Here is a 16,447-nt window from a genome sequence, read left to right as displayed (position 1 = left end):
GTTGTTATGCCTTTATATGGATGTCCACTAAGAAAAATATTTGATCTTTACCCACTTTGGAGGGAGCATTTAAGGCGCACATTAAACTGGGGTTATTGAGTAAATGTGGTACTTTAGAAGAAAGTCTCCAAGTTCTATTTCTGAATTGTTCGTGAATATACCCTGAACTGCATGTTAAGTGTTTCCATCCTACTGATGTGTTCGGTCAGTTTTATGTTTCTGTGAGGTCACTGCCTGTCACAGAATCTTGACAGTATCAAACAAAGAATATTTTCCATTGTGGCATCTTGGTTCCTTGGGGATCTCTAACATCTGTATTGCTAATGGTTTTATTGTTGCCTCTGGCTCTACCTCCAATTAAATTGACCGTGGCAGTTTGTTGCAGCCTCATCCTCTTGAGTACCTGGATTTCTTTGACTTACCTTTGCCTATGAAGAAAGCACACTTTTATCCTTTTGAAAATAAAGTCCATGGGCAGGAATGTGTTCCTCCTGAGACTAATATGCAAGTCCTTTTGTGGTTAGACAAAGGGTTTTCTTAATGTATTCTGTGATAGAAGTGCCCTAAGAGCCAGCCCATCCTGGTACACAGACACCTCTGTGAGCTCAGTCTTTTTGTAAATTGGGAACAAACTTTACAACACTGTCTGCTTGCAACAAAATTGGGCATTCATTTTTAAGCACACAGCCTCATAACCAATTCTTTTAAGAAGAGAACTCCCTTTGTGTAATGAAAGAGGAGGTAGAAAGAAAAAAGGTCTGGGGTAGTGATTTAACAAGTACTGTTGTCTGGTGCTTCCACACTGAGGCTTGTGGAACAGAGTAGACCTTCCACCATTACACTTAGCTATCATAGCAGATAATTTTAGTATGTTTGCATTTAATGGCTTGGAGTGTTGCTTTTATTCTGATTTTAATAATATTTTAGGTTATTAGAAGGGCTTTATACTTTTAGAAATGCAATGACCAAAACTGTCACACGTATAAGCCAGCATACATGTAAAATGAAAATGTAAGACTAATAAATTGAGTAGTGTTAAAATTGCATAGCTTGAAATTACAAGCCAAAAACTATTGAAATAAATTTGCTACCCATGCCACACAGGCAAAATAAATCTTGGATTCTTTTCCTTTAAATTGAAACCCAAAATTTGATCTAGGATGAGTACTGTAAAACCTTTCATAATTATGCTAGTTTGATGCAGTTACTTCCCCTGTTTTATGGCATAATTTTGGCAATATTTATTTTGGTATATGCACTTCCTTAAATGTGTGTATCCAAATTCCCCATCTAAAGGAATCCCATATCAAAAATCTACTAAAGCCACCTAAAATACTGCTGATTTTAGTGTAACAACAATAAAAAAAGAAGTTGCAAGTATCTACATTCTATTTTTTGGTAACCCTAAATGTGCTTTTGGATTAAAGCTCAAAATTACAGAACTGGGCTTTGGTTTACTTCCATCCTAAATGTGGTCTAATAAAAGCTGGACTTGTAAAGTGATTGCTGCAGCTAAGATGGAAACTTCCTCTTTTCCCATTCCATTCAATTAATGAAAGCTGAACTTCAAAGTCTAAATGATATCATTTGAAGTGCTAAAATTATTGAACACCAGAACTGTTTACTTTCCTACCTGACCAAAAAGAAAAAAAATAGAAAAAGAAAAAAAAAGGTTGTAATGTAAAATTAAACCACTGAAATTAAGTTAGATTAAGTTAGGAAACTTTAGAGGTTCTAGTGCAAGAAGTGGTGTTAACCTAGCCAAGAGGAATTTGCGCGTAGTTTTAAGAGACTCAATAGCCAACTTATTTTTTTCATGACTGCGACAGAGCAAAGCTTTTCTGGGAGGTCTTAGTTGTGTGCTGCTCAGAAAATTGCAACCCAATGAGAAGATGTCTGAGCAACACCGCTGACAGGTATGAGAATATGCAAAAGTAGTGTCAGGGGCTGGAGCCTTTCTATAATCTCATAAACACTTACATAGTTATCGCTAGCTTTCTAGTTGTTATCAGAAGTTTCACAGTTAGGTGAACCCCTTGTTATTTTCCTGGCAGCTTATAATATTTCTCCTGGGCTCACTTTGTCCTTTTAAACCATGAGCATTGGATGTGCCACCAACTCCAGGAGCATATCTATGACCAGCAAATACCAAAACTTATTTGATTAATTCATTTGATGGCATTAATATAATTGCTGGGTGTGTTACTGCAAACTAGGAAATGGAAAGTTAATGGAGATATATTCTAAAAGAGGATGGATGGTCTTTGGCCAAAGATGGGTGAGCTTCTGAAATTCAGTGGGAAATCATAGAAGGGGACCGTGGAAGTTGGAGAAACACAGGGAGTGAGGAAATCCTGGTCACTACTGCCAAGAGGCAGTAGTGGGGTGCAAGTAGTGAGCAGTGAGGCGTGCTGAGCAGTCATCCTGATTAGGGAGGAGTATCTAAACAGAATCCATCAAACAGGAGGCAGGGATGGAATCAAGCAGAAACTGCTTGGTTGCAAAAGGCAACCTATTTCTATGTTCATTAAAAGTAGTCAATTTTTATGATTTACATTTGGGATAAAACATACACAGAGTTCTATTAAATGTAACAAATTGCATGTGAGACTTGTTTAACTGTCCACTCTGTAGGCCTTGCCCCCATGCTCCAGAGTTTCTTCTACTGGCAGCACAGCACTGCAGCGGCTCTCCTGCTGTGTTATCCCACATGCCAGATGAAACCAGGCTGCCTAAACCAAGATCCTTTGTGCAGCTGTACTGGGTGTAGAGCACCCTGCAGCCCTGTGCAACAGGTGGGGCATCAGTATCTTCTGTATGCCCTTATGTTTAACAGAACGAGGGTAGGAGGCACATTTCCAGGTGCATCCTTCCTCAGCCCGATATCCATGCATGCCTTTGGCCTCTGCGTATGCCTTTGCATGACTCAGCGAGTGAATTCTCATTCTTGCGATTCAAAAATTTTAAATGTTCTGGTCATTAATAAGGAAGTCTCAAGATATTTTGTCAAATCCCATCAAATTTATATTTAATACTTCAGTTAATTAATTAATTCCTTAATTGTGCAGAACAATTGAATTAAGTATATTTTCATTCTATGAGATAATTAAGCAGGCACACTGAGTCAAGCTTCCCCCCCAACGTTTAGAATTGTCTTTTTCTTTCTTACTCATCCAGAGTAAATAGAATTAGACCACAAAACCCCCATCTTTGTATGCACCAAATTTCAAATGAAGTCATTTTTGCTCCAGATATTTTTCAGTGGTGTGTGATCAGGACCTTCTTCTTTCCCCTTGGAGAATCTGTAAAATTGTCGTGAGACAAAATAGAAAGCTGAAGGTTTTAAAGGTCAACATTTAAAGATTTCCCATGTAGGGTATGGCTTTATCATTATCTGCAAACTTTACTACAGAAGCAGCTACAAATCATCTACTAACAAGCAGACACATTTGTTTCTCTACTAAGCAGTGTAGACTAAGAATAACTTTATGCTGCAGGAGCTCAAGCTTTTATGTTTAGCTTGCTAGCACAGTGCAAAACTATAATATTTGCAAAACTGAACCAGCTGGTCTAAAGGCAGAAACTGGATTATTGGTGTGTCTTTTTTTCTGTTCTGTTCCCTTCTATTCTGGCTGAGAAATTGTACACTAATTTTTAGATTCAATGTAGCCAGCTATAAGTTTTTAACTTCCAATAAGCTTTGATGGAAAATACAATATTTTAATTTCCTGTTAATTTCTACCAAAGTACAAACTGGGTAGATTTGACAGTATTTTCATTTTAGTGCAATCCTGCTTAGATCAAACCCTTAAACAGGAAACATCAAACCTGTTGAAACTTTTCCACATCTTAAAAATGATGAAGAAAAATACTCAGAGAAAGAAAAACAATCTCAATTTAAAAAAAGAAGAAAGGTAAGAAGTGTCTAGAAAGGGGATGTAAAGTGTTTTCATGAATATCTTATTAAATGAAGAGAAAAAAAATCTTCTGTATTGGTTAAAGTTTGTCATCCTATGAATTTATTTCTTCCACTGAATATTCCTGGATAGGGATTTAGGATTGCCAATTTAGGATTGCCTATCATTTGTTTTAATATAATTTATCTTGTAATCTGTTTTTAAAAGCATTTTTTTGAGAGTGTCACAATAGATTTTCTGTATTGCAAGACAACACTTTCCACATTATTTTTTTAGAACTGGTTTCATCATCCCCTTTTATTTAAAACTTATATCCTGGGAAACATCTGAGATAGTAAGGAGAGGAACTATTCTAATGCCGTTTGTGTTGCTGATGACATGGATGTCATTAATTGCAGTCTAGTTAACTGGGCCATGTTGATTACACAGAAACGGCTCTGTGGTGGTCAGTCTGAGGAGGGTCAGTGGCCTTTCCGTCAGGGATAAGTTGTGTTTTGGGCTTCCACTCCGTTATGAGCCTCAAGAGGGTTAAAGATCCGCATCTATACTTGTGACAGGGCTACATGGACCACCGATACGGCTCCTTCTCTGAGTCTGGGAGATCAGGCGCTGTTTGTTCGTGCCTTTCGCTGCCCAGCCCAGCCGGGCCCGCCGGGCAGGGTCGTTGGTGCCGGAGCGCGGCTCCAGCCGGCGGCGAGCGCCGGGCTCGCCTCAGAGCCCGAGGTAACTGCGCCTCGGCAGCGAGTCAGTCGGAGGCGAGCAAGGGCCGCGACTCCCGAGCCGCTGCGCCCGGGGAGCCTTGCACGGCATTCAATTTCCCAGCCGGAGCTGCTCCCTCCCGGGCAGCGGGGAGGCACGGAGCTGGCGGCGGGCTGATAAAAGCGGCTCCGTCCTTTCCCACTGGCATCAGGCCGCTGTTAAAAAGAAAATCCGGGGGGCATTGTTTCGATCACTAATTCAGGGCGAATGAAGTGGGACCTGCGTTTCTGAGATTTAATCTCACGTACAGTTTGCGATACAAATAATTTTCTATGTCGCACGCTCTCTAGCAGCTGAAGCCGGACCGTCTGTAATTTGTGCCCCGGTGGGCTCAGAGCGGGGTCCCTTCGTTGGTATCCCGGCGCCGGGAGGTGGCGCTGTGGGCCCAGGCACGGCGCGCAGGCGGGCGCGCGGCGCTCCCTCAGCCGGTGGCCGGCGCGGTCCGGCCCGCCCTGCCCTGCCCTTCCCGCGGCCCGCGCTCCGCCGCGCTCGGCTGCTACAGATGTGCGCTTGTGAATGGTTTCAATAAAAGTTTATAGCCGTCATTTGAAAAATGATAGGGTTATTGTGATTTGTGCAGCCTGACAGAAGAGAACCCGCCGGGGCTGGCCGCGGCCGCTGCTCGCCCTGCCGCCGGCTCCCCCATGGCACCGTGTCCCTCGCCGCGGTGCCAACGTGCCAGGTGGCACTGGCGCTTTTTCTTTTTCTCTGTTTTTTTCTTCTCTCTTTTTCTTTTTTCAGATAATGTGTCTCATCGTGATTCTGTAGGAGACTGTGTGTGTTTTTTTTGTCCGGGCCTCCAGACGAGCCCCAGGCATTCCCCGCTCTGCCCTGGCGCCTGCAGCCCACCTGGCCTGGGCCGTGAGGGGCGAAGTAGCAGATATTACAACACCGGCAGGTTTTGTGAAAGGGCAGAAGGAACTCTGTGGCTAATAGTTGCTTTTTATACTGCTGCAAGCCTTCAGTATTGCCAAGTATCCTTTTGAAGGCATACAGACATTGAGTACTGTAGTACTGTGTCTGTCTCCGTAAAATACATGATGCATGTACAAGAGAGAGCTTTTTTTTTTTTTTTTTTTTTTTTTGCTTACCATATCACCTTGTCTCTCAAGGACAGCACATTGCTAAAATGCAGGCAGAGATTTATTGGAGGGACAAGAAGGACTTTACTCCTCCCGCTCTTCTACTCCTCAGCTCACGTCTCCAACTCCTCTGCCAGTCTGGCGTCTCTTATGCTCCACTGTGAGCTGGAAGAAAGTAAGCAACAGAGCAAGGAGAATATCTTGCCCCTGTCTGTAGATCGACATGGGGGAATATAGCCCCTGTGGTATGAGAGCCTGCTGTTGGAAGACAGCAGGTGTAGTTGCCTTCATTACTTGTCCCAGAATAAAGGCACATTGTTTCAGTCACCGTAGCCACTGGGTTGCTTTCCCCTTTCTTCCCCCTTGCTGGAATATCCTGGAAAATAGCGTACAATGAAACCTGCACAATACCAGTTTTCCTCCTTATAATGGTTTGATATACAGTGGATTCCATGAATAGAGGTAGCAATAGTCTCCTTATCCTGAGGTCTTGTGGGGACTCACACAAAGGAATGAAGGTCCTCAGAGTGCTGAAGTGGGTGCTGTTGTGCCTGCAGTATGCCCTGCAGCTTCCTGCCAGTCTCTAGCTTTGGTTTAGAAGCACTGCTGCTTCAATTGGGAGCCAAGAGTTAGTGGCTGGACCCTGATTCTTGGCAGTGCTGGACCAAAATGACTCTTCTACCTTGAATTTTCAAGGAAGTGTGGTTCTGCTTGGTCTAGGTTATTATCATTGTGCTTTAAATAACATAGCTGTGCACCTGCTCCTCGGATTTCTTTTTCTGTTTTGTTTAGAATTCAAGTTTCATGGGCAACTTCGGAGAAGAGGATGTGGGCTCCTGAGACACTCAGGGATGTTAAAAAGATCTATGCTTGGTTTGCTTGTAGCTATCTGAATGGACTAATAATGAGCAGAAATCATTTAATAAATACAGTGGTGAGACTGAAGTACTGAGTGTATATACTGAGTTGTCATCCATCTGGAAATTAAAATTCTTACTATGCTGGAAATTCATAGCTAATGACTAATAATATAACCAGTATTAGACCTAACTTAATCTAGTCTTACAGCGCTTGTAATAGAACACATTCCTCTTCAGAGTTAATTTTCAGGGTGGTTATAAGCATCATGGTCAGTTTATTCCATTTACTCTCTTGCTTTGTGGTGGATAAGACTTCGGTAAAATTATCTGTACTCAGTATGTGCCTATAGAATCATACAATCATGTAAATTCAGGGGCACTATTTTTAATCAGACAATATAATTGGTACTAATCTTGATATAAATGGTGCTCCTGAGAAGCAGGATCTCCTGTCTTCTCCAGAGCACCATCTGTGTGGCTCATATGCAATCAGCAATATTTATATTAAATGCTATATATTCTGCCTCATCTACCGTTTGATTTCCTCTCTCTGAGTCTCATGCTATCAACCAAAACAGAAATCACAACACCTAAGTTCCGACAAGCAATTTCTTTCCTTGGTCTGCTATGTATACCTTGTTAATGCATCTTTGTTCAGTCCTTTTGTCAACATACAGTGCTCATAAGTATACCTAGTCTGCCCATGAAAGGTCTTAAGCTCAATTTTCATTAAAATTTCTGTGAAGCTTTTTATATATTCCCCTCATATTCTCTAAAACTTTGCTATTTTCTCTATTTCATCACAGTCACATGGATCCCACATTGTCTTGTCCCAAAATATGACATTGGATTATTCCCAGAAACATTGTTCTGCTACTCAGTTACCAGAAGACCACTCTCTAACTGTTTTTTGTTTCTTTGTTAGTTTTAGGCTGTAAGAGGCAAAGTACTCTTTTGACTAAAAATTAAAATAAAAATCGAGTATACATTTTTCACATTACTATTTTGCTAACAAATATGCATTACCTGTTCTCTCTTTTTTCTTACATGGTAAGGGGTTTGTAAGCAAGCTGGATGAATTCATTCACTGGTTAAATGAAGCCATGGAAACGACAGAGAACTGGACTCCTCCTAAAGCAGAGACAGACAGCCTTAAACTGTACCTGGAGACACACTTGGTAGGACAAGATTATACTATGATTGCTATCAGTAATTGAAGTGTTCTGCTGTGCTTTTTGTTTGATTATTATTTTTTAATTACTAGTGTGCATCTATATTTCAATGTAAGATTTGCAGCATTGCAGTTTATTTTAATGGAAATACTTACAAATTATTTTCTGTACTTAAAATGTGTACTGATAACTTTGTAAAAAATAAATTGAAAGGCAGAATTGCATTACAATTCAGAATTTATGTCCAAATTGAAAGAAAAGGACAATAACAAGAGGAGAAAGTATATTTTTTTTCTGCTGATCATTCTAGAATTTTTACTACATTGTAGCATTAATGAAAGTGGTATTAGTGAGGAACCCTCATTCTCTTTCCCACAGTTCTGGCATAGCACAGTGTCATTTAAACAAAATATTTGAAAGAGTTGCTTCAATTATTTTTCTTGATGTGCACTTCTGTCATTTAATCAATACAGATTTTATACTGTAGGTAGAAAATAGAGCTCAATGTATGCTGTTTAATGGGTAGGTATTTTAATAGGTAAGCTACTCCAGCTGGTAAAAGGGAAAAAAAAAAAAAAAAACCTACAGAAAATTAAACTAAGAAATTTCCTCTGTTTCTGGCAAAATCTTAGGGTTTTACTGGTATGAAATGGCAGAAAATATGGTGATAGCACTACTCTGAGCCAATGACCTGGACACCCCAGCTATATGAAACAGTACATTAGCCGAGCCCACACCTGATTATCAACTTCCAAAACTCAGCCTCATTTCCAGTCTCTGATAATCTTATGGTAGAAAATTATTTGACTGTCGTGGGAAGTCACGTGATGCATTACAGGAAAAAATGTCATCTTAATCCCTATTGTAATAGTGGAGTGACATTATTAAATTAATTATGTATACGTCAACTACATATACAGTTAAAACCCAACTGAAAACTGCTTTCGGATTTCAGCTATATAGAAAGCTCTTGTGTCTTTTGCTCTTAAACGTTTCTGTTGTAGTAGTGCCGTTGTGCAGTCACTGGATTAAGTGCCTGTTGTGGTGGTCTATCAAATGCAGTATGAAGACACATCATATTTCCTTTTGTTGCAGATTTTTGGTTTAGTGGCAGAGTTCAGATTTTTGCCTTGCCTTTTGCATACACTCAGTCCCATGATTCCCATTGTGTTTGCAGGTGCTCTGAAGGCACAGAGCACATAGTGAAATCAGACCTCAGAAAAGGCATTGGTCACTTCAATTTGTTTTCTTTGTACTCTGCAACATGGAACTTTTGATGAGTAGCTTTTATGAGTAGAATCGCGATTTTCACTCTTGACTGTATAAAAAGAAATATATTCCAGGTAATAGGGCAATCACCAGGCTAAGTAACTCTCACAGTCACTTTCTTTTCCCCTTTCTTCCATGGGGAGGAGCACAGTAGTTCATATGCAGATGAATTACTTCCAACTTTGCCCCGTGGTTCATGGAGAGGTAAGGCCAAACCCATCTGTATCAGACTGGAATGTGGAATAGTAGCTCAGAGGCAACTCCATCATTGCTAGAGGTAGTTTGAATAAATGAGTATGTGGGCACCTGTACAACCTCACTTTCTCCTGTCAGTAGTTAGGCTCCCAGCTACTCTCTGTGTATCTGGGGTAAGAAAATCCTCATATGCTTCATTATGTTACGAAACAAGTTGGGGATTTTTTTTACTTCACTGAAAAAGTAAAATATCTAAAGAATGCTTTGGTTTCTATTTGATAATATTATAATTATTTTATGGCATGTATATCCAGTGAAAAACCCACTGAATTACCTGAAAAAACATAACTGAGTTTTGTTTCTTGGATTTCAGATAATGTATGTTATACTACTTTCTACACAGCAGAAAATACAGGGCATTTTGTAGCGTGGAACATAATTATTTGTATTAACTAAGTTGTCAGCTTTTCAGTGGCTTTTATCTGTCAGACATCCTAATCTGTGTTTAAACAGAAGTATATGAACTTCATTTCATGTTAAGCTCACTGTTGAAATTTCCCTTAGTTGAGCATTGTAAGGCCATGATGATCATGTGAGGGACTTACACTTCTCATTTTCTTCTTTTGCCAGTCAGACTCACCTAAGATATGCTGAAGTAAAGGACTCAGAATTTTATAAGATTAGGTTCCAGACTTATGGGTTTATAATACAGACACTGGTAGTAAACTGGCTGGGAAAACAAAGAAGATGTCATGGTTGTTTCCTATGTAGTGCATCTACACCAGCATATCTTATAACTGTTCCCTCATTGGCATAGGTTTTCTCATCATAGAATGAGTGAAAACTCGGTGTAGATAAGTTTGGTTTTTTTATTAGTAGGGACATATCCTTAGCCTTTGGCACAAGTTACCAACTCCATGAACTGTGATGCTGTTTTCTTTGAAATACATTTGTTGTGATGACAAAATTAGTGTCATAAAGGGAGAATATTTTGCATTTATGAATGAAATATCTTCTGTCAAAATTTAAGAAAAGAAAATGACAGAAGCAAGAAAACACAACACAACACCCTTTTTCATTGGTTGGGAAAAATTCTACAGAGATGACAAGGAGAAGGTTGTGAACATCTTCCAAATTTTTCAGTATTTAAAATTGTAGGCTGTCACTTTAGGATTCCAATGTAAACTGTTGATAAAGTTTTGAATTTTAAAATCTCTCCCCACTCAGCCTTGCTTTTCTTCATCTTTGACTTTTTAAGAAATGGTGTGGCACAGACACATAAACAGAGTGTGTTTTTTTAAAAAAAAGGCATCACAAGAAACCTACAGCATCAACTTATGATAATCTTTGCATAAAGTAATGCTCATCTGTAGAGTCGGATCTCTTGACCAGGATGGCAATGCAAGTCTCTATTACAAGTGTCATAGCATGACATCAGCTTAAATTGGTACAATTCCCCAAACAATTGTTCTTGTTAATTCTTATACCTGGCCTGGCAATACTGTCCACAAGGATGTTAACCAACACTTTGAAGCACACATTAGTGTTTGTCTATTGCTCTTGGCTCACCAAGAGCTGCCTGCAGAGGCATCTCTGTTAAGTATCTGAAGGTCCTGCCTGGACAGCTCCTGAAATAGCAAAGCACACTGTGGGGAAGGTGGAAGGCAGTCTCTCCTCAATTTGGTCTGTTTTTCCTAATTATCTCATCTGCACAGAGACTAGCTGGGGAGTTCCTGGGTCACCAAGGGAATTCATAACTAAATGCATTGTGTGTGCATACCGGCCTGATACCCAAATACGCCACAATTAAAATTATTAACTGTAATACCTATTGAAATTTTGTTCTTAAATCACAGTTACAACTTAAATTCCATTGATTCTGCCATGATGAGAAACCATACATTTTGCGGAGTATGATTTTTTCTACAAATTGAAAGATAGTCTACATCTTGAATGTGTGCTGTAATAGACACAATCTATAGACAAAAATCTATAGACAAAATCTTCAGCTTTGAGAAGTTTTCTTGCAAATTTTGAAACCCAGCTCCCTGATGTTCTGCAGAAAAAAAGTTGCTATATGCTTCATTTTAGATAACACCAAAGCACAAATCTATAAATGAAAATGCTCTCAGAGATCCCTGGAATAGTGACTGAAATGATTCTTTCAATTTTACAGGTCTTCACAACTCAGTAATGTTGGTTAAACTGATTTGGGAGCTGTGTGCTTCCCATTCATATGGAAGAGCTGACATGGAGCAGCCACCCCTTGAACATCTGGCACTCTGCAGGCAGCCACCCAAGCCAGCAGATGTCAAAAACATCAATACGTTTTCATAAAACAGGCGTGTTTTTCAGCAGAAATCTACTTTTCCACAATCTCAGTCAGCCCTGCTAGAGAAAAAATGATGCACGTTTTGAATTTTTTGAACAATTAGGTTAAAATCAGATCATAATGCAAAGATAGCTTCATTTACCTTACCAAAAATGGTTTCTGATTCACTTTATCTTTTGTATCTCTCCTTTTCTGTTATGCTGATTCTTGCCCTGATCAAAATCAGCTACTAGTAGACTCTAAGCATAGAGTTGGTGGTATGCAAATCAGTTTTCATCTAAAACAGTATCCTGAAGGCAGCTTATGAGCTAAAAGCATCTGTCTAGGTGGTACTGCTGTGCTTGTGAAACCAAGCAGACTTTCCAACCAGCTTGACAAATAAGAATTCACCATGTATCTTTAGACCATTTTAGTTTGCTAAACAAGATGTTTCACTTTATCTATGGCCTGATAAGAGACATTGTTTTAGCACAGTAAGGAAGTAAGCTAGTTGCTGTGAAGAACTTCTGAGGAAAGGTTTAGACAAAAGGTCTGTATATATTTGCTTAGGCCTGGAACTTTTAATTCTGTAGTCTTCACTTTTTCCTCTCTTGTTAACACAGTACTTTGTTTTCTTATTTAGATGCAACTTTTTAAATACTTCTTGCAATATTAGTAGATGTTGGCAAACAATATTTTTTCAGTAGAAATAAAACTAATTAAGGTAAAGTCTTAGAAATTTGGAATTAGCAGTAAATCATTTTTTCCATTTTTGTCCAGTAAGACTGTCCTTGATTCTTGGGGTTTTTTTAGGCAAAAATATATGCTCTGTTTAGCTGAAACTAGATTAGCAAATATTGTTCTATAAAAACCACAAGTGTTGAGCATTGCATGTAGTTATTGCAGTACAAAATGTGGTTTGGATATGCTCATTGATAATTTCCATGGATTCTAATTTCTTAGTTTTCTTTTCAGATCCCTGTCAGTAATATTTACTCCTGTCGGGGGCTCCTTTGCAGGAGTTTAAATTCCCCGGCATTCAGGTGGTTTTAGAGTCCTGGCCCTCTGCAAAGCGCTGTGCCAAACGCAGGAAAAGACGGAGTCTTCAAGGTTACATGCTTCATTTCTTAGTTCTTATCTTACAATTTTCTCAGTGTCCAAAAGATGTTTGCCGCGGCTCGGACATCTGGTGACTCCTCCTGTCTCTGGGCTGTCCTTATCTTTTATACTAATTGCTACGTATTCTCTATTTACTATTTATTACCAATGTCTATCACTGTTACTAAAATGGTCATCTTTACTCTGACCCAATCCTCACTAACTACTTTGTGCCAACGTCACTGCAGAAATGGAGTGAGGGAACAAGAAGGAGACAATGCCCCAAAATCTCCATCTTCCCACATTCACTTCAATGCTAAAAATCCCAAACCCACTGTTTTTTCACCCTGTGATATACTAAACTATTCTTTTTCACACTCTTGTGGCCTGCAATGCTTCCTGCAGTGCAAGAAGCCTCTCCCATGGACTGAAATCAAAGCCAGTGTCTCTCTGAGCTTTGGGCTCTGGGCTGGGGTCCCAGACCCCTCTGCCTAGGTCTCTGACCCTCCAGGGCAACCAAAGGAATGCCCTGGACTCCAACATACTCTAGCTTAATCACAAGGTTTGTGCCACACTAAAATCCTTTTTAGCCCAGAATCAGTTTAATATATTAACCTTCTCAGTCACCATATTTTCTTTACTTGTCACTTGTAAAAATACCATAGATCAAGCATCTTTGGTATTTCAAAACAAATTAGATAAGTTGATTCACACTAGTGTTTCCTTTCCTACTGTACATAAAGTTTAGATGTCATCGCCATTCAGAACCAAATTCTTCTTAAGATACAGGAGGCTTGAGTTTTATTATCCAAAGAGAAGCAAAATAAGAATTTTTCTGTCTCTGTTATAAATGTTTCTGGCCACATCATGGCTCAGCACTTTCCGAGCTGTAAACAACAAATGCCTTCATACAGAAAATAGATTGTATTTTCACATTTAAAAAATTGTGTTGGAGAAGTAATGATGCCTCAGTGATATTTCATGATACCTGATTGTCTATTTGTAACAAGACTGCTATGTCTGAAAAAAGATCATTCTCATCTCCCTGGAAAATCTCATTTTCTGAAAAATGTCAGTTTAGAGAAGTATTAAATATCTATTCTTATTGAAAATAAGGTTAAATACACATGCCTTGGGCTAATCTACCGACTGTCTTTGTAGTAGCAGTGGTAATGGTAATTTTATTAAGGGTATTAAAGCCTCTGAAAGGGCTAAGTTATGTATTGTACTTTTGCTATATGGGAATTTTCAATGTGCATGGCAGCTATATGAGATAATTTCCTCAAAATATAGAATATGTTCTGCGGGATAATGGTGCAAAAGAATGAGCACCATGACTGGCCTAATATTTTGTTTCTCTAATGATTTTGATTTGAATTTGTTTAGCCTATTGTTAGTTTGAATTTTTAAATTTTATGGTGTTTTTTATCTTGAGAGGCATTTTGGGTATGCATGGGTTCCTGAGTGTATGTCCTTTTCCATAGGAAGCAGTCTGCAGAACATACTAATCAGAGATGTGGACTAAACTCAGCAGATTTCACAGGCAAATAAAATGATTTAATAGGAAGTAAGACAGCAAACTTAAACAGAATACATGTATATTGTCAGTTTTGACTATTATTCATTTTTTAAAATCTGTAAACCAAACAACCTCTTTGTAAACTTTTCTGTTTCTTGAGTTAAAGTGTAGGAAATGTTGCTGTCATTTTAATATGTTTAACTCTACCTGTATTATAGTCTGAATCCAGAGAATGTAGGTTGCTGGCTGTGGGACAAATAGAGGTTTCTAAACTCTTTGGACTGTTCTTCAAATTTAAAGAACATTTTTGATGACAATGGAAGATTCCAAGCCAGTATATAAGAAAGAAAATCCAGGTATATTACCCTTCTAATAACAGCACTGCTGTTCTGACCAATACAAAAATACTGCACTTGATCTAAATATGTTTTCCATAAGATCATGCAATGAAGAAAAGCTAAAACAAATCTTTTCTTTTTAAGCAGAAAGAGTGGGCCATGGTTATGGTCCTAGTAGCACAGAAGTGGATTTATTATGATTTGGATCTGTTATTACTATACTATATGTGTTTTTAATGAAGGAAGGGAATGCCCTTTTACTGTCTTCATGTACACATAGTCCCATTGCAGAGGTTTATTTTGTGCAAGCTTGTAGTATAAGAAGTAGTTTCTTTGTAATTTTCCTAGAGACTTAATGCTTTTAAGAGTACTACTTCTTTTCTAGCCTGCCTTTCAAATTTGTAGATACCAGCCTTGTGTAGGTGCTTTGTACAGTTGCAAATTAAAAAACCAGTAACACCACCACCACATTTACTTTGATTTTCGGTTGATCCAAACCCTCCCAGGACCGTCTTTGCTACACCCCCCCCCTCGCCCCAGATTTACACAGTTTTGCACAGGAAGAGGATAGGGCCCCATAATAAAATGTAGTTCTGCTGGGCCTGCCTGTAACATATTTGTTATTAGCTAGCTTCACGGAGAACTGCCCCAGCTTTTCTCGTTCTGACAGCCACAGTCATCTCTGAGCAGAGAAGGCATCAAACCAGAGGCAGAGCCTATATAGGATGTCATCCTAAAATAGCTTTGCTTCTTTTGCTGAAGGAAGAGGGAAATGGTAATGTTCAAAATGTGAATGCTCTCACTTGTGAGGATTTTGAAGTCTTGTATTCTACATATATGGAAGTATATTGTATGCTCTGTGCCTCAAGAACAAATGTACTGTTCTGTTGTTTTGGGTTTTTTTAATGCATGATGTTAGAGGTTTAAAAACTTAGAATTCAGACTTCGGGAAAATTTTAAATTCATTTCCACTTGGTAAAGCTGAACAAGGCAGGATACCTTGATTTGGCAGTGTTGCAAATGTTCACTCCCTCTCAATTTTCACTATCCTAAACTGTAAAACTTTTAGGTCCTGAGGTATCCCAGAATAGATATACTGTCAGTCTGAGTGGTAAAAGGGATTCCACTCAGTCTGTTGTGTGTTTGGCCTGCAGAAGACATTACTTGCATACAGGGGATTCAGTGACTATAATAATATAATGAAATCAAATCACCATTGTGAAATGTTTGGTACCAACCTAATAAGAAAATTTCAGTGAAAAGTATTTCACATAAGTTATGACTTAGAATCTTTGTAGCTTTATATATGACAACCTGGCCGTTGTTGCCAACATGGACAACCTTAACACAAATTTATCATTTGAAGCACCTTTAAAATTATTTTAAATTAATGTTTATTTTATAAATTAGCTGCATCATGCTTATGTAGGAACTCTGTTAACTGTAATTTTTTTATCTATTAAAATGCCTGCTATTGGCTAAAATTTCCTGAAATTTAGTATGTTATACTGGTATTATCAATACAGATGTAGTCAGTAGCTTGTTTTTGGAAATGAAATGAAATGAAATTTATTTTTATAAAATTAGGAGATGGTAAATCATTAAAAAATATAATGCCAACATCTCAAATGACAAACAAGCACACTTTCATCCATGTTTAAGTTTGCTTTACTTACCCGCCAAGATCTATCAACCGCTGCAATGGTTCTGTGCTATGTTATGCAGAGGCATAATATCCTTCCCATTTTAAGTACTCAAAGTAACACAATTGCTCTCTGTGTTTTGATGTTTGCAATGTCAAAGCATTCAGGATAAATATAGAAAATCCAGGAAATGAATGGAGGTTTCTGATTGGTAAATATTCTTATTTGCATCTCCTATGATACTTACTTTTCCACTTTCTTAATTCTACAAATAAATTGTTAAT

At 38.6% G+C, this 16,447-nt stretch overlaps 1 protein-coding gene across 1 annotated transcript in view; it reads left to right on the top strand.

Annotated features, from left to right (window-relative positions):
• AKAP6 (A-kinase anchoring protein 6) overlaps positions 1 to 16,447 on the top strand; it is a 288,990-nt gene that overhangs the window by 126,893 nt on the left and 145,650 nt on the right. The window contains exon 6 of the mRNA XM_040066094.2: positions 7,674 to 7,796. Coding sequence (XP_039922028.1) covers positions 7,674 to 7,796 — 123 coding nt within the window. The remainder of the gene's footprint in view (positions 1 to 7,673; positions 7,797 to 16,447) is intronic.

This window comes from Hirundo rustica, chromosome 6 (genome assembly GCF_015227805.2).
Source record: "Hirundo rustica isolate bHirRus1 chromosome 6, bHirRus1.pri.v3, whole genome shotgun sequence".
Taxonomy (NCBI): Eukaryota; Metazoa; Chordata; class Aves; order Passeriformes; family Hirundinidae; genus Hirundo; species Hirundo rustica.
Note: the sequence above shows the minus strand (reverse complement) of the source record. Positions and strands in the feature narration are given on the sequence as shown.